Genomic DNA, 27,887 nt, shown 5'->3' with positions numbered 1-27,887 from the left:
CCAAGGAGAGGCTTGAAGAGGTAAAGCCTCCATAAATTCCATCAGCACTCTTCCACAAATAAAAGTACAATCAAGTAAAACAAGGGTGCCTGTGATGCGAGCTCAGCCTCAACCTCCTGAGCTCAAGCGATCCTCCTGAGTAGCTGGGACCATAGGCACATGCTACCATACCTGGTGAATTTTTAAGTTTTCTGTAAAGACAGGGTCTCCCTATGTTGCCCAGGCTAGTCTTGAACTCCTTGGCTCTAGTGATCCTCCCACCTTGGTCTCCCAAAGTGCTGGGATTATAAGCATGAGCCATCTCACCTGGCCTATTAATGTTCATTTCAATATTGCTTTGGCTATCAACAAAAGTTGGAATTTTCACTTTAGCTGTAAAGTATAAATGGTACACAGCCAAGTGTGGTGGCTCATGCCTGTAATCCCAGCACTTTGGGAAGCTGAGGCAGGCAAATCACAAGGTCAGGAGTTTGAGACCAGCCTGGCCAACATGGTGAACCCCGTCTCTACTAAAAATACAAAAATTAGCTGGGCATGGTGGTGGGCACCTGTAATCCAGCTACTTGGGAGGCTGAGGCAGGAGGATCTCTTGAAACCAGAAGGCAGAGGTTGCAGTGAGCTGAGATCACGCCACTGCACTCCAGCCTGGGCAACAAGAACAAAACTCTGTCTCAAAAAAAAAAAAAAGTATAAATGGTACACAGGGATGTGTCATTTTAGAGAAGGTGAATTTCAGCCCACAGCAGTGAAGACATGGTATTGGGGGAGAACCTAAGGCCCAGACAAAGCTGCTGACGAACTGTTTTGTGCAGTGGGTCCAACCCCAGGGGAGCCCTTTCCTAGCTGAGAACAGCTGGTCTGGGAACACCCACAGAGATAGCCCAGCATACTGCAGAGTGGCTGTGTTGGGCAGCAAATGCTTCCCAGATCCCATCTCAGCCTGCTTTACTCCTGGGGCTTAGGATTTCCCAAAGCCAAAGAAGAAAAGAAAATGACTTAGAGCTAACAGCATGAACTGCAGACCCTCTGTCGCCACTGAGTTAATCCTTCGGTTTCCACAATGTCACAAAAGCAATCTTAATAATTCACCATACTATCAGAATTTCAAACTTTAATTCCCAAACAATTCACAAAGAAAACTCTGAAGAATGACCTCAACAGTAGCCAGAATCCATCCCAGAGCCCCTGTTTTCAAGGAAATAAAGGAAATGGGACTGTTCTCAAGTGCTAGAAGGAAAAGGCACTGGTCTTGCTATCAGGAGTCCTAGTCAAAAATCCTGTTTGACTCAGACTGTAATCCTCATCAAATCACTTAACTATCTAGGCTCAATTTTCTTATCTGAGAAATGGAGGCGGGAGAGTAGACATGCTACCTGCTTCATAGGATTGTTGAAAAGGTTAAATAAGATAATGTGTTGGGAGGCCGAGGCGGGCAGATCATGAGGTTAGGAGATTGAGACCATCCTGGCTAACAAGGTGAAACCCCGTCTCTATTAAAAATACAAAAAAAAAAAAAATTAGCTGGGCCTGATGGCGGGCACCTGGAGTCCCAGCTACTCAGAAGGCTGAGGCAGGAGAATGGCGTGAACCCAGGAGGCGGAGCTTGCAGTGAGCCGAGATCACACTACTGCACTCCAGCCTGGGTGACAGAGCGAGACTCTGTCTCAAAAAGAAAAAAAAAAGATAATGTGAATATAAGTGCTTTTTGTACATAGTAGGTACTCAGCAATAGCTGAAACATACTAGAAAGCAGTGCTGACATTAAAACACAGAAAGTGCTGACAGAAACAAAACATTTTCTATAATTGAGAAACTGCCTTGACCACCACTGCCACAGCGCCCTTGGCTTTTTACACATACTCTAAACACAGTTTTAAAAACTCTTATCAGGGATAATGGGAAGCTTTCACATCCTATTTTTTGGGCTGACTTTTGTAAGGCAAATACTAACATCTGAAATGTATTTTAAATCTATTTTTAACAAGTCCAGGTATTACTTAGTTAAAAGAAACCTGAGCTGGTGAGGTCACCAGCTGTGATGGACCTAAGGCTCCACACGTATTGCAGAGGTGCGACTGCTGGCATCCTCTTAGGGCTGATGTGTGTGAATGATACAATTACTAGAGAACTTCTCATAGGTTAAAAGCGGGAAATCCTGACCCAAATCCCTAATACAGAGGTTTAACGAACTATGGAGAAATGTCTCCTTCAGACACTCAGCCCTCACCTCAGCTTCATCACCATCTTCCTGGATCAGGTACAGGCTTCATACCCAGACCATAAGACCTGACATCATCTGGCCCTGTCTACTTGTCAGACCTCATCTCCTGCCCCTTTCTTCTTAAAATTTATGTTTCAGCAACACCAACTTGCTTGGAATTCATCAGTGTGTGTGTGTGTGTGTGTGTGTGTGCGTGTGTCACAAACTGTTCCCTTTGCCTCCAATGCCCTTACTACCCCACCCCACCCAGCCCTAACATCTAGAACCTTTCTACTTAAAGTGTAGCCCTGCAGCTCTGGCATCCCAGAACCTTGTTAGAAATGTAACAGGCCTATTCTAGGCCTACTGATAAGAATCTGTATTTTAATAAGATCCCAGGTGACTGGATGTACTTTAAAGTAGAGAAGCCCTAAACTAAGACCCCACTCTTTCCAGAAGCCCTCTTCAACAGACAATAGCCCCTGCCTCCCTACCATGCCAGATAGATGGCCCTCCTGGGTGCTCCGAACCTTTTGCTCACCTCACTTATTATAGAGTATTTTGCATATGCTTATCTGTTCATGTGTCTGTCTTCTGTCCCAGACTGAGGATTCCCCACAGGCTGCAGAACATACTATTCTTGTGTCCCCCATTTTGTACAAGGTCTGACAGATGGTCAGAGCTTAAGAAATGTCATTTGACACAACTAATAACTTCTAAATATGTCTAAAATTCTCGTGATTTTATTTTATTTATTTTTTTGAGATGGAGTCTTGCTCTGTCGTCCAGGCTGTACTGCAATGGCACCATCTCAGCTCACTGCAACCGCTGCCTCCCAGGTTCAAGTGATTCTCCTGCCTCAGCCTCCCGAGTAGCTGGGACTACAGATGTGCACCACCACGCCCAGTTTATTTTTGTATTTTTAGTAGAGATGTTGGCCAGGCTGGTCTTGAACTCCTGACCTCAGGTGATCCGCCCACCTTGGCCTCCCAAAGTGCTGGGATTACAGGCATGAGCCACCGCGCCCAGCCAAGTTCTTGTGATTTTAAACTTTATTTACTAACTTTAACCTCAATAACTAATAGTTTTAATAACTTTAAATAACTAATAGTTTTAGCAAGTTTAATAACTAAAACTTTAACAACTAACTTTAACGATAACGTCAGATACCTGTGGGCTATGTGTAAAAGTATTACAATTGGCTGGGCGTGGTGGCTCATGCCTGCAATCCCGGCAATTTGGGAGGCCAAGGAAGGAGGATTGCTGAGCCCAGGAGTACGAGACCGGCTAGGGGAACATGGCAAAACCCTGTCTCTACAAAAAATACAAAAATTATCCAGGTGTGATGGCATGTGCCTGTAGGCCCAGCTACTCAGGAGGCTGAGGTGAGAAGACTGTTTGAGCCTAGAGGTAGAGGCTGCAATGAGCCAAAATTTCGCCACTGCACTCCCACATGTGTGACAGGGCAAGACTCTTGTCTCAAAAAAAAAAAAATTACAATTTAGGTTAATCATGTTACATATTTGAATCTAGATACTCAGAATGCTGTGTTTACATACTCTTTATATTTAAAATATTAGAAAAATAATTTTAAATTTTATTTTTTTATTATGCAAAGTTTCAAACATACACAAAAGTGGGAAAGAATAATGAACCCATCACCCAGCATCAACGAATAATCCACTTTTTTTAAAACCATTCTTGTTTCATCTATTTCCCTCACCCCTACCTAGTCACTGTTTGGCGGCTGGATTGTTTTAAAACAAATCCCAAATATTATGTCATTTCAACCACAAATATTTCAGTATCTGTAATTTTACAGGACTTAACCACCATGCCATTATTGTAGCTAATAAAATTGACAGTAATTCCTTAATCTAATACTCAGTCTGTATTCAAATGTCCCTATTTCAAAGATGAATTTTTATAGCTGGGTTTGTAGAAATTGGGGGAGTTTTTTTCAGCAACAAAAAATAGCTCTCAATAGTCAAACCAACAGGCCTTAGAGATCTAAAGTGTGGGATCTAGAGACATGTTAAAACCGATGACGGTGGAATTTGCTTTTGAAGTCTGCATTTCTCCTGGCTGCAATAAGAACTTGGGGTTTCTGAGAAACATACTGGCAGAAGCAGTTTCAGGGGCAAATCCAATTACCTCCTAGTTGTTCTTTTAACGGTAAGTTCTGATCTATGCTCTGCAGGTCAAGAGCAGTTCAGATTTCTCTCTGCTCCTATTTGAGTCGTACTTCAGGTCTGCCTCCTGCTTGTTGTAGCTCCACACATAACACACCAAGGGGCAGAGATCTGGTTTCCACACAATGGCCCACCATTCAGCCAGATTCTGCTTTGTCCCTAAATATTCATTCCCCCTGGCTCCTGCTGGGTCTGTTATATTCAGATATGAACTTTCCAGGAATCTGATCATGTCACAGGCCTTTTTCTGTATGACAAGTTCAATGCTAATCATGAATAGCAGGCTTCACGCAGAGGTTTAGTATTATTCATGAAAATTGTGACTCCACATCCAGAAATAGGGCAAAAGTGGCCTAAAATAGGCCGGCTGTATCTCTGTTAAATCCACCAGGCAATTACCAACCTCTCTTGCTACAAACTGTACAAGAGGTTTTGCTCAACTATGTTAATCAGACACACTAGAAGCACAATATGCTGCCAGACTCAATGTCTGAGGTCCGGCTTGATGGGGAGCCCTGGTCCCCACAGGGTAAACTGAAGGGTTTTCCAAAGAATCAAAGCCAGACACCACTCACCCTCTATCCCCAGAAACCAGGTACTATAGAGCTCTCATTCCCAACTTCTACAAATCTCTCTGCCCAGACCATCTCAAGGCTAGCTTTAGAAATTTTAGAGGGTTATCAAGGGGCCACAGAAAAACTGAAATAATATTTAATTTTCCTTTTTTGGAACAGGAAAGCATATCCGGTAAATATTACAAATTAGAGGCATACTAAATGGTTTATAACATTTTGTTATAATTCTTTCTTCTGGAACCTGGTTTCAATGACCACATGAATCAGCTCCTATTGGCCCAAATTGTATTTTAGAAATGCAAGTCGAAGATTATCTTTCCAAATAAAAGTGCCCAGATTGAAACCCCCTCTTTACCACTCCCAAGAGAATGACACAGGCTGGTACTAAAAGACTATCTTTGTGTTGAACAAATGGACCGAGGAAAATCTGCTTTCGTCTCCCTCTGCTTCTTTCTGCTTTACGTAACTAGAGGCAAATGAGATGTTTTTCATTTTAAAAATTTGATTAAGCAGACTGAGCAAAAGCCTATTCTTCTGGTCTTTACTGTTTTCTCAATTTGGGGACTGGGTGAAGGCACACTCAGGTTGGAAGGATAGTGAAGCTAAGGCCGAACTGTCAGGCAGTGTTGATATCTGGGCGTTTAAATTACAAAAGGTGAGTACTGGGTCTGCAGCACTGGTCAGGGGCTGGCTTTCCCCCTGGAGGCCTCAGAATTCAGATGCTATTCTAGGTTTCAGTGAAAGGGTTGCCAGGTCCCATACACAAGCCTCCTGACCTGAGAGGTGAGAAAGATGGCAAGGCAAAGAGTAGGTTTAAATAATAAGAAAAAAATAACCCAGATAGAATGTTATGAATTCACTGTCTTTTTCTTCAGCTCTAGGCACTGAGCTCTTTTGGCATATTTTAAAATACATTATATATACTACATTAATAGACTCCTTATAGAAGCAGATCTTGCTTTAGTTTCTGTGGTTCAAACCTTCTGCAAGACGTTTCTACACACAGTATTTTCTTTACCTTGTTTAAAAGTATAGTCATGTATCTCTTAGGCAAGAATTCGTTCTGAGAACTGCATTGTCATATAATTTTGTTGTTGTGTGACCATCATAGAGCGCACTTGCACAAACTGAGATGTGATCGCCTACTACACACCTAGTCTATAATGGGATAGCCTGTCACTCCTAGGCTACAAACCTGAGCAGCATGTTACTGTACTGAATACTGTAGGCAATTGTAACATAATGGTAAGTACTTACGTATCTAAACATATCTAAACATAGAAAAGCTACAGTAAAAATACTGTATACAAGATAAAAATTGGTTTACCTATATCATGGCACTTGCCACGAATGGAGCTTGCAGGACTGCAAGTTGCTCTGGGTGAGTCAGTGAGTGAGTGGTGAGTGAATGTGAAGGCCTAGGACATTACCGTACATTACTGTAGACTTTATAAACACTGAACATTTAGGCTACACTAAATTCATTAAAAATTATTTTTCTTGAATAATAAATTAACCTTAGCTTACTATAACTTTATAAACTTTTTAATTACTTTAGCTTTTTGACTATTTCATAATAACACTTAGCTTACAACACAAACACATTGTATAGCTGTACAAAAATATTTTCTTCCTTTATATCCTTCTTTTTTTTTTTTGGAGACAGACTCTTGTTGTATTTCCCAGACTGGAGTGCAGTGGCATGATCTCAGCTCAATGCAAACTCTGCCTCCCAGGTTCAAGTGATTCCTGTTGCTCAGCCTCCCAAGTACCTGGGATGACAGGTGCATGCCACCAAACCTGGCTAATTTTTGTATTTTTAGTAGAGATGGGGTTTTGCCATGTTGGCAAAACTGGTCTGGAACTCCTGGCCTCAAGTGATCTGCCCGCTTCGGCCTCCCGAAGTGCTGGGATTACAGGCGTGAGCCAACATGCCCAGCCTTTATATCCTTCTTCTATAAGCTTTTTTCTATTATATTTTTTAAATGTTTTACTTTCATTTCCTTTTTAAACTTTTTTTGAAAAACTAAGACACAAACACACACAATAACCTAGGCCACACAAGGTCAGGATCATCAATATCACTGTCTTCCACCTCCACATTTTGTCCCACTGGAAGGGGACAATAACACACGTGGAGCTGTCATCTCCTGTGAAAACAATCTTCTTCTAGAATACCTCGTGAAGGAGCTGCCTGAGGCTGTTTCACTGTTAACTGCTTTTTTAATAAGTAGAAGGAATATACTCTAAAATAACAGTAAAAAGTATAGTAAATACATAAACCAGTAACATGGTTGTTTACTATCATTATCAAGTATTATGTACTGTACATAATTGTATATGTTATACTTCTGTGTGACTGGAAGTACAGTGTGTGTGTTTATTTATACCAGCATCATCACAAACACATGAGTAATGTGTTGCACTACAGCATCATGACAGCTACATCAGTAGGCAACAGAAACTTTTCAGCTCCATTATAATCTTTATATACATATATAAAGACTAGTCCACGCCTGTAATCCCAGCACTTTGGGAGGCCAAGGCGGGCGGATCACCTGAGGTCAGGAGTTCAAGACCAGCCTGACCACATGGAGAAACCCCATCTCTACTAAAAATACAAAATTAGCCGGGCGTGGTGGCGCATGCCTGTAATCCCAGCTACTCGGGAGGCTGAGGCAGGAGAATCACTTGAACCCAGGAGGCAGAGGTTGCAGTGAGCCGAGATGGCGCCGTTGCAGTGAGTTGAGATGGCACCACTGCACTCCAGCCTGGGCGACAGAGTGAGACTCTGTAGCAAAAAAAAAAAAGACTAGTCAAATGTAGTAGTGAGAAGGGAAGAAAGAAGAGTAGAAAAAGAAGTGTGATCTGTAACTGACTGAACAATCAGTTGAGATACTCCACATGAGACCACCATTGTACATGTGGTCTGTTTTGTGTGGTGCATGATTGTATCTTTTTAAGATTCATCCTATACCATACACTCCTGAGGGTCAGGGTATCCTATTGTCTTTGTAGTTTGCATATACTAAACAGTGAATACAGGTGCTGGGTGTGGTGGCTCACGCCTGTAATCTCAACACTTTGGGAGGCCTAGGCGGGCAGATCACGAGGTCAAGAGATCCAGACCATCCTGGCCAACGTGGTGAAACCCCATTTCTACTAAAATACAAAAATTAGCTGGGCGTGGTGGCGCACGCCTGTAGTCCCAGCTACTGAGGAAGCTGAGGCAGGAGAATCACTTGAACCCAGGAGGTGGAGGTTGCAGTGAGCTGAGATCATGCCACTGCACTCCAGCCTGGTGACAGAGCGAGACTCTGTCTCAAAAAAAAAAAAAAAAAAGGAAAAAAAGTGAATACAGGAATAAATGAATGAAACAGTTAGAAAACAGGCATTTTAGTAAAAGGCTGAAGAAATTGGGTTGTGAGTTATTATTATAAACAGTAGAACATGTTAGGCTAATGTGGGTAAAAGAACTACCATATCAGCTTTTTATGGTATTTAACAAGGTATTTATCAAATATCACTTCTGGGGACCCATTCAAATCCAAGTAATAAGTAGTACCATAACTGAGTTTCACTGTGTATAAAGATGTTCATTCCAAAAAGTACAAGATATTTTTTTCCCCTAGGCTGCTTCTGAGCGGTTGCCCTCTCCATCCCTGAAAGAATTAGAAATTAACCTAAAGTAGGAATTCTCATGGGGCTTACCCATCAAGGGAATACCTTTAGAATGAGATGCTAAGGAAATCAGCATTCCTATTCCTGAAAAGCCTCAACAAGAGAAGTGAAAATCCTCAGCCCAGGATGGCTTCTCCTTTCACATGCTCCGTGAAATCCACCAGCCTAACTACCTGACCTCTGGCAGGGGCCTCCCTCTCTGCACTCTTAGTGTTCACAGTCCTGTAAACCATCACATTGGGTATCACAGTCTTACTCTGGCAAGCAGGTATCTCACAGTACTTCCAGTAGACACCATCCTCGTGCTCTGCCACATAGCACCAGGGGCTCACGTCTCCATCTGGGTTTCTGTTGGGGAAAAGGATAAAATTGATGACTTCTGATGTTTTAATTCAGCTGGTTAATTGATTTTCAGTTTCACAGAAAAGGAAATGCTTTAGCTTCTGTATTATTTCTAATAGTTGGTCTGTATCTCAGTGCTATCTCTCATCAAAAGGGAAAAAATGGTAATATTACAAGAACAAACATATCTATTCTGACATATACTTCAGAGTTTGGGGGGAAGTGAGCAAAGGTAATACATGTTTAGGCAAATTCACTATAGTATAACTAGGACAAATGGCCATTGTACACATCATGCCAAATAGCACTGGCACCTTGAATGTGAACATGGAGATTCCAAGGCTAAGTAAGCATAGGGGCTCTCGACGCTGCTGATGAATATGCGAACTGACATAAATGGTCAGAGCAGCAATTTGGGAATTACAGCCAAAGGCCCTAGAAATATGCAAACCCTCCACTTGGCAATTTCCTCTTTAGGAATTTATTCTAAGGAAATCTTACCTGTAAAGATGTTCAACAAAACATTTTTATAATACAAAAAACAGGTGGAAACAGCAAATATCCAACAATAAAGGTTTGGTTAAATAAATTGTATATCCATAGAAGGGAATATGTGGTATAGAGACCAGTCTTATTAACTTGCAAATATATTCATAATGCCTTATGAGGCTTTTTTTTTTTTGAGACAGACTCTCACTCTTTCACCCGGGCTGGGCTGGAGTGCAGTGGCATGATCTCGGCTCACTGCAACCTCTGACTCCCAGGCTTAAGTGATTCTCCTGCGTCAAGCCTCCCGAGTAGCTGGGACTACAAGTGTCCACCACCATGCCTGGCTAATTTTTGTTTTTAGTAGAGGTGGGGTTTCACCATGTTGGCCAGTCTGGTCTCCAACTCCTGACCTCAAGTGATCCGCCCATCTCGGCCTCCCAAAGTGCTGAGATTACAGGCGTGAGCCACCGTGCCCAGCCTTATGAGATTTTTTTTTTTAAAGAGGCAGTTATAAAACCCAATAGATGACATAATTCCATGTTTTGAAAAGACTTATTTAGGAAAGAATGTACACCAAACTCTTACAAAGTATCTCTAGACACGGGAACTATTGGTGATTTCAGCTTTTTTTCTTTTCTGGTTTCATTTTATTTCCTCTATAGTGAATACTCCAATGGTGTAATTTTTAAACAGTAAAATAAAATTCACTTAATAAAGACTCCACTGGGCCAGGTGTAACAAGAGCGAAACTCCGTCTCAAAAATAAAAAAATAAAATAAAAATAAAATAAAGACTCCACCGACAAGCTTTCACCAGGATGAGGCTCACATTTGCTAGAAATGGGTGCTATTCCTTCCTCAAAATGCTGACTCCTCAGAGAATACTGAAGAAAACTGCGTCAGAGTCTCAGCTAGAACTTGTGATCCTGTCATGAGGTACCAACTTCTGATATGGAGATAATATTTTTTAACGATCTATTTCACACTTCTAAATGAGAATGGCCTGGAATAAATATGCTTTAAGGTCTTTTCAACTCATAGATGGCATAACAATAACAAGCAACACTACTGAAGCAGATAAATAAAACAGCAGGGGCTACTGGACACACAGAAAAGGCTCGCCTCTCTTCACCGCTTTCCAAGCCCCTTTTATTTAGACTCAGAACACTGGAAAGCTGACACTCTGGTTAGGCCGGAAATGGGCATAAAGATCCTGCAGCAGGAGCTGGGAGCAACCCCCATCAGGCCAGAGTGGGCTAAGCCTATCATGTGGCGTAGAAGATAAGCTTTCCCAAAGTACAAAGCGTCCTTTTGTTTCTTGTGCCCAAAGGCAGGTGCCAGCACCAACTCTGCTCTTCCCTAGTCTCTGCCTTCCCTTCTAAGCCAGTTACTTTGAGCCCAGAAAAGTGCATTCCCATCACTCACCAAGTCTCAGACATCTCTAATGTGATGGGTCTGAAAAAGTCACACAAGACAAACATGGTGTCGGGTGTCAGCTGAGAAATCAAAGTAGGAGAACTTGTACAAAGCTCTTCTTTAAACAGTATTTCACTGTCATTTTCCTCCCTCTATTCAGTGTTCAGCTTTGATGTATTTATTTGGTAAAGCCCTTAGAAAACTGTTTATTATCAATGTCAAAACCATATTGAAAAGCATCTGAATAGCTTAATAAAGAACAAGCAAATTCATCCTTGACTTTGCTACAGTGCTAAAACAAAAGGCCTGGACTCTTTGATGTGATAATCAACAATTTCAGCCTCCCTTTTCCAAAGTATAAACTGGTATTAAATAGTTCAAGTCTCCTGCATTCCATCAAATCAATGTGATAATCAACAATTTCAGCCTCCCTTTTCCAAAGTATAAACTGGTATTAACTAGTTCAAGTCTCCTGCATTCCATCAGATCAAACGAGAGGGTTTGATATGATGGCTGACCAGGGCTAAGGAGAAAGGTGGTCCCTCCTGGCTCTCACTGCTCTCTTAATGGATGTTTACGGGTACATTTCTAGGAGCCCGTGAGTAGAAGTGGGTGCTAATCCACAAGAAAGAAAAATTTTTCACATAAATTAGGCCTCACTGGAAACTTAAAATTTACCTTAAAGTCAGACTTAAAAACATGAGCTCTTCTGAGAAGACTTGCTTGATAGGAAGCAACAGAGCAATAGAATAAACCAACAGCCTACTACCAAGAGATACTTTGGAACAAGAAGATAAGCAACTATGGAAAAACAAAAACCAAACACTGGTCTCTCTTCCTAAACACTCTTCCCAACCCAACCAACTATTCCTATGAATAGAAAACCTAGGGGAAGGTAATAAAAAATGAGGTGGGACTAATTTTTTAATTTATGAAAAAAATAAATTAACATATATAACTTGGAAAATAAAATATAAAAGAACTATTTAATGAGCATGTGTAACTTGAACAGTAAAATACAACAGATAGCAAAATGTGAAGTGGCAAATACCCAAAATGGTTGTCTCTGGGACTTGGGACTTGGTGGGGAGGGTTTCAGGGAAAATAGGTAAAATGGGAAACTTTAACTATTTAAACCACATATATTTGTAGTGTTTGAGAAGTTTTTTTTTAAGAATAAGCTTTTAACACTTTTATAACAAACAAAATAAGTCAATAGCAACTAGGAGGGAATGGTCAGTTGATACAAGATAGGCAAAGGTATAGAGATAAAGAAAACATAGACTAAAGGCCTGGTGACTTCGAGACAACTACAAGGGCCCTAGAGTGTTAGCAAAGGTATGTAGAGGGCAAAAGGTAAACAGTGTGGCCCACACAATACAGGAAAATATATGTTGGCTCAGCTGCGTCAACAGTGCCATGGTTGAGATTCCAATGTATGTAGAACCAGGGACACGGTATATAGTTCAACAATCATTTTTCCCTGTCCCAATAGTTCAAGAGGCTGCCTTTGCACCTGTCCTAATAATAATTAAATTCAATGCATTGCTGAACCATAAGTCTCATTACCAGGATCTTGGGCATAAGCGGCACAAACGTATAACCAAAAGTGCTTACAATCTTTGTTCTGGACCCTACATACCAGTGATCCTGAACTTGTTTTCAATCACAGATAACTTTGAGAAGCTGATCAAAGCTATGGATCATCCCCAGGAAATTGTGAATCACATTTGAAGCACCATGGATGTCAGGTTAAGATCCCCTGCTAGAGTCAGACAGGAGGTGAAAAGCAAAGAAACACCTCAGTCGACTAAAAGGAAGTAAATGGCACACATCTAATGGAGACAGCTGTTCCCAGAGCAAGGTTATCCTGGGCTGGCTGGAGGGAGAATAATGTAGGCAGCTTCCTTTGTTCAGAAGCAGAGGGAGTTTTGGGTCACAGATGGTGCTGTTTGACCACGACATTCTTGGTAGCATAGGGTGCTCTGCTAACTGTGTATTGTCCACTGGTGGTAGGGCTAACTAAGAAAACCCTCCCAAAGAGACAAGGAAGTGATCAGACAGAAAAGCAGAGCTTTGAAAGCCAGCATTAAAGCAATCCATGTTGAAAAGAGTGGTAAATTGGCCGGGCGCAGTGGCTCACGCCTGTAATCCCAGCACTTTGGGAGGCCAAGGAGGGCGGATCACAAGGTCAGGAGATCGAGACCATCCTGGCTAACACGGTTGAAACCCTGTCACTACTAAAAACATGAAAAATTAGCCAGGTGTGGTGGCAGGCGCCTGTAGTCCCAGCTACTCGGGAGGCTGAGGCAGGAGAATGGCGTGAACCCGGGAGGCGGAGCTTGCAGTGAGCCGAGATCGCACCACTGCACTCCAGCCTGGGCAACACAGTGAGACCCCGTCTCAAAAAAAAAAAAAAAAGAAAAGAGTGGTAAATTTTGTGTGTGTGTATGTGTGTGTGTAAAGTGTGGAAGAAATACTTTAAAAACTGACAAGATAAGTCTCTTGAGTTGGTCAAAAGACTTTCCCTAGTTGTGAGCCAGGATGAAAGGGGTTGGAAGAAGAGACCAGATAAGGCCGGGCGCGGTGGCTCACGCCTGTAATCCCAGCACTTTGGGAGGCAGAGGCGGGCGGATCACGAGGTGAGGAGATCGAGACCATCCTGGCTAACACTGTGAAACCCTGTTTCTACTAAAAATACAAAAAATTAGCCGGGCGAGGTGGCAGGCGCCTGTAGTCCCAGCTATGCGGGAGGCTGAGGCAGGAGAATGGCGTGAACCCCGGGGGGCGGAGCCTGCAGTGAGCCGAGATCGCACCACTGCACTCCAGCCTGGGTGAAAGAGCGAGACTCCGTCTCAAAAAAAAAAATAAAGAAAGAAAGAAAGAAGAGACTAGATACATATCTATCGTTTTAAAGTACTGAGTGGCCCCATCTTACCTGCAATAGTTGTGCTCACCCAGGCCCCCCTCCCCGTTGGGGTATTTCAGAGTGTTGTATGGATGCTGGAAAGTCTCGTTCCAAAACAGACATGGCTTCCCGCCTTGTAGTGCTGTCCAGTTCTGTGTTCCCCTATAATCCGCACCATTGGCTGTGAAACACTCTAGAAGAAAGAAAAGACAGAGCAAACTAATTTTCTGGCAACATTCATAGTTTCCTCCCTCTTTGGTTGATGTTTTGTTTTGTTTGGACCAAGTTGGAAATGGATAGTGTCTTGCTAGATCCTGGACACAGTGCAGTTAACACTTCTGGGGCTGAATAAATCTGAAACAAGGTACCCTCAAAAAGCTAGGCTAATCTTGGCACTAGCTTGTCTACAGACACTAGAACATTTTCCCCTAAAGTATACAGATCCCAACTAGGATATAAACAGGGAGCTGAAGTGTACTGGAGCCCATGAAGTGAACCAGGAAAACCCTAAATCTGGGAACAGTTGGTAACAGCCATCCATGTGGAATTCTGGGTACTCGGAGGGGGTCACTGCTCTCGCCAGTGGCTCTGTGTGGTAACTAGAACCAGGTCACCAGCTGTAACTGAGCTCTCCCCTACAGTCTGAAAGGCTGCACTGACACTTGGATTTAATAAGACCATCGGATACAGCAATGCTTTGGAATCCCAATCACACAAATCTGGGAATGACTCACATTCCCTGGTAATAAAGAACAGTCCTCCCCATGCTGTTTGAGATAGAGGTGCAACAAAACAGTCAGTCAACATGAGGGAGGAAGGGCCGGGCTGGCATTTTCTCTCACCTCTTTCTGAAATTCTTTTGAGGAGGCACATTGAAAATGGTCTCAGGTCCAATTTAATAAAATGACAAATCCTCACAGGTGCAACAATGTGTTTCTAAAATCTGCTTCTCAGACTTTGGGGGATGGGGACTGAGGCTGATAGGATTTTCACCCACATATTGCATGCATTAAACTCGAAGAGGTTCATGAGACAGGCACAGTACAAAGAACAATTTTTTAAAATTAGCTTAGTTGAAACTGACAGATAGAAGCACTTCAAACCCTTCTTTAAGATATATCACTAGAAAACTGACAACCTGGGGGAGTTACACCAGCATTCTTAGCTGCACTTCTTTCCTTCTCCTGGCATGCACTGACCTATAACTTCCAGTATTAAGGACTCTTAATGCCATCTCCTGTTGTCGTCCATGTGCCTACTCCAGTCTAAGCGTGTGAACAACATGAACACATTCTGGAAATTTCTTTTAATACTTCAAACTATCCACAGAACATCTCGCTTCCAGCACCCCCTTCCTCCGACCATCCAGGCCCTGTGTTTTGTCTGGAATGGCACCATTTTATGGATAGCCAAAATAATCTGAATGTCCACCTATGCAGGAAACCCTAGGAATTTATTTTTTATTATTTTTATTTTTTGAATGGAGTCTCGCTCTGTTGCCCAGGCTGGAGTGCAATGGTGCAATCTTGGCTCACCACAACCTCCGCCTCCCAGGTTCAAGCGATTCTCCTGGCACAGCCTCCCTAGTAACTGGGATTACAGGCGCCCGCCACCATGCCCAGATAATTTTTGTATTTTTAGTAGATACAGGGTTTCACCATGTTGGCCAGGCTGGTCTCAAACTCCCAACCTCAAGTGATCCGCCCACTTAGGCCTCCCAGAGTGCTGGGATTATAGGTGTGAGCCACCACACCCTGCCAACCCTAGCAATTTATCATGTCTGGTGCAACGCTCATGTGTTATGGTAAGTGCAACTCTTCGTGTACCATAATGGCCAAACCCCTCTACCAAGAGTCTGCATAAATAAGTTCAAAGGAGGCAGTTCAGTGTCACATAAAATGCACTAAACCAAGAGACTAAGCCTTGGCTTCTTGTCCTGGACCTGCTGCTGACCAGCTGTGCGACCTTGGATGAATAAACATCATCCAAATCATTTCTAATATTTACACAGTGTTTTACCATGTGCCAAACTCTAAGTGCTTTACAAATGTCAACTTGTCACCAACCCAGAGAGGTACCTTAGTACCCCATTTTACAGATAAGGGAGCTGAGCACTCGACCACACCCTATACTGCCTCTAATGGAACCTCTTCAGCATCATTCTTGCTTCTCCCATTCTCTCCCTCACTCCACTTCCGATTCATCAGCAAGTCCTGTTGACTTCCCTAAAACATATACCCTGAAACTGCCTTCTCTCCGTCTTTGATGCCACCAGTATAGTCCCCTTTATCATCAGAGAACAGTTTGGGTTTCACAGCTTCCACTTTTGTTCTCTTACAGTCCATTCTCCACAGTTCTTTAAAGAATGATGGCACTCAGAACAAAACTCACTCTTCCTCGGTGTCTGCAGGCCTCTGTGATGCTGCCTCAGCCCCTTCCTCCCATGAAGCAGAGCTCTTCCCTTACTCACTCGCTGTGCTCCGGCCACACTGGTCTGCTTTTAATTCTGTGAACACACTATGCTATTTCCTGCCCAAAATGTTCTTCCCCTAATACTTACCATCACAGACTGAATACTACCTTCTCAGAAAGCCCTTCTCATCATCTTTACTCCTATTTTTCTGCCCTTTGTTTGCTTCACAACACTTACTATCACAAGAAATATATGTGATCTGAGAGAGAGAGAGAGAGAGAGAGAGAGAGAGAGAGAGAGAATGTGTGTGGTATGTACCACACCAGACACACCAGAGCTCTATCCCAATCCCAGAGCTAGAGCAGGACCTGAAACCTGTATTTCTGAAAGGCAGCCCAAGTGGTTCTGTTAAGTAATCAGGTTTGAGAACCACTAGACTAGATGATTCTAAGAACATCAGCCAACCCTTGCCAATTGCTAGAATTTTAATTGCTGTGTGTTAATACATGTTTTTCTCCTATCAGAATTTGTATATCAAAACATCATACTGTATCCCTTAAATATATAGGATAAAAATAAATTTTTTCAAAAAGTGTGAAGGGTGATCCAGGGGCCAGAAATCAGAGATGCCGCTCAATAGATCAATGGAAGGTCTTAGCTATACACAGCAACCTGCAGGACAGGTGGGGTTCCTGAGACTCGGATGACTTGGTTTGTGATACAAAAGAATGTAGCAGAATGGGTAATAAAAAGAATCCATAGCCAGGCACAGTGGCTCAAGCCTGTAATCCCAGCACTTTGGGAGGCCGAGGTGAGCGGATCACCTGAGGTCGGGAGTTCGAGACCAGCCTGGCCAACACGGAGAAACGCCATCTCTACTAAAAATACAAAATTAGCTGGGGGTGGTAGTGCATGCCTGTAATCCCAGCTACTTGGGAGGCTGAGGCAGGAGAATCGCTTGAACCCAGGAGGCGGAGGTTGTGGTGAGCCAAGATCGTGCCATTGCACTCCAGCTGGGGCAACAAGCGTGAAACTCTGTCTCAATAAATAAATAAATAAAATCCACACACATGACAGTCCTCATGGAGACAAGATGGCATCTGAGAGTGGAAATGGGAAAGTGCAGGCTTCTTTGCTTGGGTCTGTTCCTCTCAGACCCAATCTTGTTCTCAGTTACACTGGTGAAACTGAGGCAGTGTATCAGATTCTGTGATTATTTTTTGACCAGACTTGCCCAGTACATATCAATTACGGAGAAAAGCAAGGAAAACAAACTTGAATGCTCTGCATTTAAAGTCATCTAGTGCATCTTGATTTCATCAGAGTACTAGGGTGCATATTAGGTAAATAGGCCCCTACCTCCCTTATTTTTATTTTTTTTTCTTCAAAACAGTGATTTTATTTCCTTTGAATATATACCTAGAGCTGAGATTGCTGGAATATGGTCATTCTATTTTGAATCATTTGAGGAGCCTCCACACTGTTTTCTATCGTGATTATGTTAATTTTTTTAACTTTTATTTTGGGTTCAGGGGTACATGTGAAGGTTTGTTGCACAGGTAAACTCATGTCACAGGGGTTTGTTGTACAGATTTTTTCATCACCCAGGTACCCAACAGTTATCTTTTCTGCTGGTTTCCCTCCTCCCACCCTCCACCGTCGAGTAGACCCCAGTGTCTGTTGTTTCCTTCTTTGTGTTCATAAGTTCTATCATGTAACTCCCAGCCTCCCTTATTTTCTACTGCTATGAAACTGATGTAAGCTTTGGCTAAATAAGCAAGGAGCAGCTTAAACCAATAAGAAACACACACACACAGAGCCAACTGTTTATTTATGTATTCAGTGAAAAGAGAATGAGTGAAAGCAAGAGATCTAATGTCTAGGAAATTATTCATTAATTAGTTCAGCAAATATTTATTCAATACTATGTGCCTGGCACTGTTCACAGCACTGGGGCTACAGAGATGAACAAATATCCTGTATTCATGGAGCTTACATGTTTATAATAAACTGATCAAAATGAACACCAGATAGTGATAAGTGCTATTAGGAGCAATGAAGCAGAGTAAAGGGAGTAAGATGGAATGGTGAGGGCTCTCTCCTAGGGTGGGTCAGGGAAAATCTAGTGAGCAGAGATGTGGATGAAGGGAGGAAGCAAACTCAGTGAATGAGGCAGGAGGTGTGTAACTGGCAGAGGGTCCAGCAAATGCAAAGCCCCTGCAAATGGCAATATGTTTGGCAGGTTTGGGGAGCTACAAAGCTGCTCCTCTAGTCTGACTGGAGCAGAAGAATGAGCAGGGAAGGGCAGGCAAGGTCAGGACGTGTAAGGTCTTGAGGGTTAGATAAATGAGATTCTGGCTTTTGTTCTAAGTGTAAGGGGAAGCCACTGGAGGGTTTAGAGCAGGGGAATGACATAATGTGACTTATCTTTATTTTTATTTATTTTTGCAACTTATCTTTTAATAGAATTGTCTAGCTGTTGGGTGGAGGAAAAACCACTGACAGGCAGGAACTAGGCAGGGAGAAAAGTAGGTAGTTACTGTAGAAGGATGGGCGAGAAAGAAGGATGGCCTGGAGTAGGCTGGCAGCTGTGGGGTGGTGAGAAGTGGACCAATTCTAGATATATTTTGAAGGTAGTGGCAAAAGTATTTGCTGGGGGTTTGGATACAGGGTCTGAGAGACAGAGGGGTCACACAGCACACCAAAGGGGCCTGAGCAACCAGGTGAGTAGTGATACCATTTACTGTAATAGGGAGGGGTCAGGAAGGTCAGAGTGTTTTGGGGTAGAATCAAGAGTTTGGTTTTGGATAGGTTAAGCTTGACAGCTTCAGAAAACTTAGTGGAGATGTGGAGTAAGCAAATGGCTACATGAGTCTGGAGTTGAGGAAAAAGGCTGAAGCTAAAGCTAGAAATATGGTCCCCAGCACTTACGTGTAGAGAGAATAGGATACTATGTGTATCAGCCCCAACATCTGGGGCTGAGCCCTGGGGCCCTCCAACGTATCACACTTTGCAATGATGACTGAGAAAGTACAGCCTGTGGGGTAGGAGAAAAACTAGGAAAACTTTTTCAATAATTTTTTTTTGTTTATCACACAACTTCTAGCAACAATGTGGTACAGTATGGAAAGCCTATGTTAGGGGCTGTAGAGCCAGACCTCAGCTTTTCAATTTACAAGCTACAAGCACTTGCCTAACCTCTTTGAGCCTCATTTTCTTGACTTGCAAAATGAAAGATTTGATTATCTACAGCTCAGGGCAGTTGGAAGAATTGGAAGGTGTGCAAGTAAAGTACTCAGTACATAGTAGGTATCCAAAAATTATTATTGTATAATCATAAAGGTATAAAAATAATCAAACTTTATATAAGCTTAGAAATATTATAAGCATCATGATAATTTAGGTTATTCTGAGGCCAGGTGTGGTGGCTCATGCCTGTAATCCCAGCACTTTGGGAGGCTGAGACGGGCAGATCACTTGATATCAAGAGTTCGAGACCAGCCTGGACAACATGGTGAAACCCCATCTCTACCAAAAATACAGAAAATTAGCCAAGCATGATGTTGTGTGCTTGTGGTCACAGCTACTCAGGAGGCTGAGGTAGGAGGATCACTTGAGCCTGAGAGGCAGAGGTTGCAGTGAGCCAAGATCGCACCACGGCACTATACCCTGGGTGACAGAGTGAGAACCCCATCTCAAAATATGTGCGTGTGTGTGTGTGTATGCACACGTGCGCGCATGTGCACACTATTCTGGTCCATAAAATAATGAGCTATAAAAGGCAAGATAACATGAGTATGTGGGCACATCATCCTACTACAATTCTGTTTAAAGTTAGGCTACCATCAAGATGGAACATATATATGGCTTGAATCCTGTGTTGAATCCTAGCATTCAATGGGTAAGTGGTAAGGGAAAAAGATACAGATGAGCAAATAGGTTTTTCTTAATCAAAATTTCAGCTGTAAATATGATGAAACACATCTTCATTTATTTATGCTACTAAAATCATATAATGCAATATTTATACTAATCATAAGTGAGGAAAACACAAGCTAATAGAGTCCCAGGAAAAACTCTGCCAGGTTGTATAATACCTGCTCTGCAGCTTTAAGGCTCATGTTTAAACTATAACAAGGTATTCTTTTAAAATAATTAAAACTTGGCCAGGCGTGGTGGCTCATGCCTGTAATCCCAGCACTTTGGGGGGCCAAGGTGGGCGGATCACCTGAGGTCGGGAGTTTGAGACCAGCCTGATCAATATGGAGAAACCCCATCTCTACTAAAAATACAAAATGAGCCGGGCATGTTGGCGCATGCCTGTAATCCCAGCTACTCGGGAGGTTGAGGCAGGAGAATCACTTAAACCTGGGAGGCGGAGGTTGCAGTGAACCAAGATCACACCATTGCACTCCAGCCTGGGCAACAAGAGCAAAACTCCGTCAAAAAAAAAAAAAAACTTGACATGTATAAGACAGTGGTAGGAAAACAGCAGTTAATCTAAAAGACATCCTAATCTTTGGTAAGATTTAATAAAGCTGAAGAATATGCTCTCTATAAAGCTCTATAACTAGGTAATTCTAATTTGTCCAAAAATACACTATTGAGAAATACATTTTTCTCTATATTCCTGGTTTTCTGGCAGAATTACTAGTTAAATCTCTATATATGACGCTTGTGAGGGTCATTGTTTTTTTTTAATCCACTAAAGTTATGTCTCTGTTCTCTGTGGGACCACTTAGCACTTCTACTGATCTTATGTTGGAAGAATCTGTCTGGTTTTAGCCTGGCTTGAAATCAACATGAATCAATTCATATTAAATTCAATTACAGCATCTTAAAGCAAGACAGCAGAGAACATATTCCAATAAGAATATCCTTTGTTTTTTAAAAAAGTCTATGAAACTTAGTAGGTGGATAGATTATAGAAATCTAAGGTTTAGGTGTAAATGCTTTTTTTGATATTTAGAGGGTATGGCTCATGCCTGTAATCCCAGAACTTTGGGAGGCAAAGGCAAGAGGATCACTTGAGCCCAGGAGTTCAAGACCAGCCTGGGCAACATAGGGAGACCCCATCTGTACAAAATTAAAATTAAAATTAAAAATTTGCTGGGTGTGGTGGTGTGTGCTTGTAATTCTAGTTATCTGGGAGGCTGAGGTGGAGCCCAGGAAGTCAAAGCTGCAGTGAGCCATGGTCATGCCACTGCACTCCAGCCTGGGCGATGGAGTGAGACCCTATCTCAAAAAAGATATATAGAGAGAGGGCAACACGACAGTGCTGTCAAATATTCACATAGCACACCTATCGCCCTATTGGGTTTCAAATACAGACTGGTGCCCGGTGGGAACTTGCACCACTTCAAAGCCCCTGGGCAGACTACCCTTTGCCCTCAGACACTCAAAAGCACTATGGGAAACCTGATTTCAGTTACGTGAAACCCTGTAGTAAAGGGGCATGTGGCCCTGGGAAGGCAGGGGTTCCCAGCCTTTTCCAACCCAACACCACTGAGGCTATGATAGGACACACTCCCGTCTTCAGAAATGGCTCTCCAAGAGCAGTGATTTCTACAATTACATAGAGGAATGTCATCAGATCTAGAATAGAGAGAGGATAGTCTAGGGAAAAAACAACAACCCTGTACATACATAGTACATATGGAGAATCAGTGCAATAAAGGGGAAATGCTGTCAGAGAAGCAGCTAACACTGTGGTTTGAACAAACCACCCAGACATCATTGGGCCTCAGTTTCTTCCTTGGTTTCCTCATCTGTGAAATTAGGAGGGTTGAGCCGGATTATCTCAACGTCCCTTCACTGTAAATGTCTGCAATTTCAAGTTCAAGATCTAACAAAATGAAACTCAGATCCAAAAGTCTGGGGTGATATGACTGGAAAGGACTCATGGCTAAAAATCTCTTCCAGGCTTAAAATTCTCTAATTCTTTGTTTCTCTAATGGAAGTAAGAATTGTATGGTTAAAAAAAAAAAAAAAACCTCACCTCCCATGTGGGCCTTCCCTCTGAGAGGCCCTTAGGCACTTTTTTTTTTTTTTTGAGACAGCTCTGTCACACAGGCTGGAGTTCAGTGGAGCAATCATGGCTCACTGTGGCCTCTACTTCCCGGGCTCAAGTGATCCTCCCATCTCAGCCTCCCACATAGCTGGGACTATAGGCATGTGTCACCACACCTGGCTAATTGTTTAATTTTTTGTAGATATGGGGTCTACATTGTCTAGGCCAATCTCGAACTCCTAGGCTCAAGCTATCCACCTGCCTCTGCCTCCCAAAGTGCTAGGATTACAGGCAAGAGCTATTGTGCCCGGCCTACTTAGGCATTCTTCTTGCTTAAAAGAAACTACATCTTCAACAAGTAAATTGCAAGAAAAGAAAAAAGGGGAAATCTAAGGGTTAATAGAGATTTAGGACTCACATTACCTAAATACACCTTGTTTAGATCCTGACTGAAGTGTAAAAAATACTAATAAGACAACCAGGAAAATTTGAACATTGATTGGATATTTGATGGCATTAAGGAATTATTGTTTTTTTTCTAGGTATAATAATGGTACTATTACTATGTTTTTGAAAGGAATCCTTACCATTTAGAGATACATACTAAAATGTTTACAGATGAGGTGACATATCTGAAATTGGTTACAAAATAATGTAGTAAGGGGAATGAAGACGGTATAGATGAAATAACATTAGCTATGGTTAATAATTGTGGGAGTTGGGAGATAGATACATGGGACTTCCTTACACTCTCTTCTCTATTTGTGTCCTAAATTTCCCATAATAAAAAATTTTTCAAAGAACATCTTGAAAATAGTTACCAACATGTTATTTTGAAATTAATCTACCTTAGCCTTTTTTCAAGAACTATGAACAAATTCAGCCATAAAGTTAGCCATCTAAAATCAAAATTGATATTCATATATCATGTTCTTGGATTATGTATTAACAGTGCCAAATGACCATAGAACAAGCTGCCCTTTTGCCCAAAGTGGAATTACCACAACAAAAATCACTGTAATGTTTTAGGTATTAGTAGCTTTTTCATTAAACTACCTTTTAGATCTTCTTTTCCGTTAAAGGAGACGGTGTCCTTAAAAACAGTATGGAAGGAAAGACCATGCCTCTCAAAGATACTTTAACTAAAGAATTTATACTTTTGGAAGGGGACATGAGGTCTTCTATTTGAATCTCCAGTTTATCTATCTCTACTAAGAGATGAAGTATTTAATTACTTAAAAGACCATTCCAAGAAAAACTGAACTTACAGAGTAAGCATAAGACCAGATGTTTGAATTCAGACGAACCATGAAAATGCTTCAGAGAGGGGGCCTTATTTGTTAAATAAAAATTAAAAAAACAAATAATTATCAAGGCAGAGAAAGTCCAGAATGCAGTGGCTTGGGTACCACTCTTTTCCCATCTGGCTCTCATCTTGAATATGCTCCACTCCTACCCAGGCAGGGCCCCCTGGAAAACATGCCATGCTTGTCGCTGTGAAGCATGTGTGTTTCTGCCAGGAATAGTCATCATGAAAATGCATTACTGTTGAGGAATTTTTATTTATCATTTACCATATTATAAACCCATATAATAGAGGCATTTGAGTCAGAGCCACTCCATCTTGAACAGCAGATGGGTAAAATGAGGCTGGGACCTTCCGGGGTACATCCCCAGTTTAGGCATTCTTGGTCACAGGATGAAATAGGTCAGCACAAGACACAGGTCACGAAGACTTCGCTGATAAAACAGGATGTGGTAAAGAAGCCAGCCAAAACCCCCCAAAACCAAGATGGTGACGAAAGTGACCTCTGGTCATCCTCACTGCTCATTACACACTAATTATATTAGCATGCCAAAAGACACTCCTACAAGCACCATGACAGTTTACAAATACCACAGCAACATCCAGAAGTTACCCTATATGACCTAAAAAAAGAAGAGGATCCCTCAGTTCCGGGAACTCCTCACCCCCTTCCCGGAAATCTCATGAGTAATCTACCCCTTGTTTAGCATAGGGTCAAGAAATGACCATAAAAATAGCCAACCAGCTGCCCTCAGGGCTGCTCTGCCTATGGAGTAGCCATTCTTTTGTTTATTTACTTCTCTAATAAACTCCTTTTCACTTTACTCTGTGGACTTGTTCTGAATTCTTTCTTTTTTTTTTTTGAGATGAGTCTCACTCTGTCGCCCAAGCTGGAGTGCGGTGGTGCGATCTCAGCTCACTGCAACATCCGCCTCCCGGGTTCAAGCGGTTCTCCTGCCTCAGCCTCCCTAGTAGCTGGGATTACAGGCACCCACCACCATGCCTGGCTAATTTTTGTATTTTTAGTAGAGACAGGGTTTCACCATGTTCGCCAGGCTGGTCTCAAACTCCTGACCTCAGGTGATCCACTGGCCTCAGCCTCCCAAAGTGCTGGGATTACAGGCATGAGCCACTGTGCTGGAACCCTGAATTCTTTCTTATGCAAGATCTGAGAACCCCTCTTTTGGAGTCTAGATCAGGACCCCTTTCTCGTATCACAACCATCAAATTGAAGCCCAAAAGACTTTTTGAGAAAAAAATGTCCATTAACCTATCAGCATTCAGGTCTATAATATGTAGAGGTTAAACTTCAGTTAAAGAATGGACTCATTCAAATAGTCAAAAGTCACTGACTCAGCAGAACTCTAAGAAAAATATTTCATTTATTAACCAAAGCACCTTGATGGATTTTACTTCCAATACCAATAGAATATATTCTATTATACTTTGGCGATGTAAAGCATCTATCTCTCGATGTAATATGTGAGTACAAATAAATCTACCTTAGATATTTATTCATAAATATCTCCCTGAATCTTGAAATAAAATTTCATACTAGAAAGTTTTCATAGCCTTGGCAACATAGTGAGATGCTGTCTCTACAAGAAATATTTTTTAAAAATTAGCCAGGCGTGGCGGCGGATGCCTCCCAGCTACTCGGGAGGCTGGGGCAAGGGTCTCTCTTGAGTCTGCAGTGAGCTGTAATCACGCCTGGGTGACAGAGCGAGACCTTGTCTCAAAAAAAGAAGTTTTCACATAAGGATACAGGAAACGTGAGATATTTTAAAGCTGAAAGTCCAGCTTGCTGATGGACAATACCTTAGCTCATTATAAGCCAGCTCCAAAGAAAACAAAAAGACAAAAGGCGGAGAACTATTTGAAGGCTCAGGGTCTAGAATAGGTAGCACTAACTTCTATAGAAACCAGGGGTTTTGAAACAAGTCACAGCGCCTGCTGCCACAGCTCTTAAAGGACTTGATTACCTTGAACTGTAATTGCTCAGGAAGCACACAGCCCTGTTTCCAATAGCCGGTGAGCATCTTACTCACCTTTGTATCCTCAGCAACTACAGACCACATAGAAGGTGCCTAGCTAAGTGTCTGTTGAAAGAGGGAAGCTGGTGAATGAGGGGCTAGGGGAAAGCTCCATTACAGATACATTCAGGGTGCATTAGTTTCCTCACCAATGTATTCCTCCTAGGCCAGCCTCAAGACTTACCTAGCAATACCTATGAGAAGTTCTAGGAAAGTTTATGTAAATCAAGGAAATCAAATATTTGCTATTTAAACCAGGGACTCTGCTATTTAAAGGAAATGGCTGGTGGCTGGGTGCAGTGGCTCACCCTTGTAATCCCAGTACTTTGGGAGGCCAAGGTGGGAGGATCACTTGAGGCCAGGAGTTTGAGACCAGCCTGGCCAACATAATGAAACTCCGTCTCTACTGAAAATACAAAAATTAGCTGGGTGTGTTGGCGCATGCCTGTAGTCCCAGCTACTTGGGAGGCTCAGGCATGAGAATTGCTTGAACCCAGTAAGCAGAGGCTACAGTGAGCCAAGATTGCGCCACTGCACTCCAGCCTGGGCGACAGAGCGAGACTCCATCTAAAAAATAAAATAAAATAAAATAAAAATATGAATTTTATATTCTTAGTTTGCTTTAAGCAGGAGGCACCCAGCTCAAACCTACGCCTTGCCTCACTATCGCTTGAGCGACCTTTTTCCATGTTATCTGAAGTTCTCAATTAGATGAAAAGGAGATAAACTGATATAATCCAGCTTCTAGACAAGTTTTGTTAGTAATGGGCCAGGCGCAGTGGCTCACGCTTGTAATCCCAGCACTTTCGGAGGCCGAGGCGGGCGGATCACGAGGTCAGGAGATCGAGACCATGGTGAAACCCCGTCTCTACTAAAAATACCAAAAAATTAGCCGGGCGTGGTGGTGGGCGCCTGTAGTCCCAGCTACTCAGAGAGGCTGAGGCAGGAGAATGGCGTGAACCCGGGAGGCAGAGCTTGCAGTGAGCCAAGATTGCGCCACTGCACTCCAGCCTGGGTGACAGAGCAAGACTCTGTCTCAAAAAAAAAAAAAAAAAAAAAAGAAGTTTTGTTAGTAATGCCTGTGACCTATTTTTAATGTCAGATGGCAAGAAAATTCCTCAATAATAAAGTCCTGGAGGGCAGCCAATACTCCATGGAAGCCAGACTCTGGGCTTTTCAGCTTCCCTTGGCTAATATGGGATAGACAAATAATATAAGAGCTCTTGAGTGGGGAACTGATACCAGGTAGACCATATATCTCTAGAGTACATTTCAAAGTAAAACCCGAAGCAACAAAGTTGTAGCCTTCTGTCAATTAGCACAGGGATAAGTCCTAATCAGAGATGCTGGGCACACAGGAGGAATTTGATAAGTACTTGTTAATTGGCCCCAACATAAAAATATGACTCAAGAGATGGGTTTCATAAGTTCTGGCCAGGGAGACAGTTTAGGGCAGAAGGAAAGGCTCAGTGTAACACTGATTTATAAATAGATGGAACTATCATCTCTGGTCACTTGGAGCATTAAGAATAAGAGCAGATAGTGGCCAACAGATTAACTCTGATTATCAAAGCTTTAAAGTTTCATGGAGTGTTCCATGAAGCTCGATTAGGGTTGCCAGATTTGACAAATAAAAACAGAATTCTCATTAAATTTGAATTTCAGATAAACATCAAAGAATTTTTTAAGACAAGTATTCCTAAACATTGCATGAAACAGACTTTAATTAAAAATTCTTTGGTGTTTATCTGAATTTCAAACTTAATTGGGCATCCTGTAATGTATCTGACAATTGTACTGCAGAGAGAATAAAAAGACACAGTGAATCACAGACCCCCTTACTGCATTAAGGTTTCTGAAACACTGTCCACAGAAATGCTTAAAGAGGTTAGATGTGGATAATGAAGAATCTGCTTAAGAGTGAAAAAAGATGCTGATCAGAATCAACTGTTCCTAGGCAGGCAACTAACAGTAAAAAGAAGGACAAAAGAATAATACAATCGGGACGGGGTTTCTCAATCTCAGCGCTACTGACATTTTGGGCTGTATAACTCTTTGGCGTGGGGGCTCTCCTGTGCATTCTAGGATGTTTAGCAGCAGCATCCCTGGCCTCTACCTGCTAGGTGCCAGTAGTACCTCTTTAGTTGTGACAGCCAAAAATGCCTCCAAGTATTGCAAAATGTCCCCCGGGGGTAAAATCTCCTCCAGTTGAAATCACTGAGTTAGAAAAAATGGTCAAATAAACAGAAAGTGTCACACCCATTAACCAGTGGTCATATAACTAAAGATTGTTCTCAAGGGAGACTTTCTCAGCTCAGCCCCT

General features: G+C 42.3%; 1 protein-coding gene across 2 annotated transcripts in view; it reads right to left on the bottom strand.

Annotated features, from left to right (window-relative positions):
* KREMEN1 (kringle containing transmembrane protein 1) overlaps positions 1–27,887 on the bottom strand; it is a 98,499-nt gene that overhangs the window by 63,137 nt on the left and 7,475 nt on the right. For both annotated transcript variants that reach the window (XM_003258040.2, XM_012508212.1), the window contains exons 2-3: positions 13,833–13,995; positions 8,905–8,996 (exon numbers count right to left, since the gene is read on the bottom strand). In XM_003258040.2, the coding sequence (XP_003258088.1) occupies positions 8,905–8,996; positions 13,833–13,995 (255 nt within the window). The remainder of the gene's footprint in view (positions 1–8,904; positions 8,997–13,832; positions 13,996–27,887) is intronic.

Source organism: Nomascus leucogenys, chromosome 7b (genome assembly GCF_006542625.1).
Source record: "Nomascus leucogenys isolate Asia chromosome 7b, Asia_NLE_v1, whole genome shotgun sequence".
NCBI lineage: Eukaryota > Metazoa > Chordata > Mammalia > Primates > Hylobatidae > Nomascus > Nomascus leucogenys.
The sequence above is the reverse complement of the archived record's forward strand: the minus strand, read 5'-3'. Positions and strand labels throughout refer to the sequence as shown.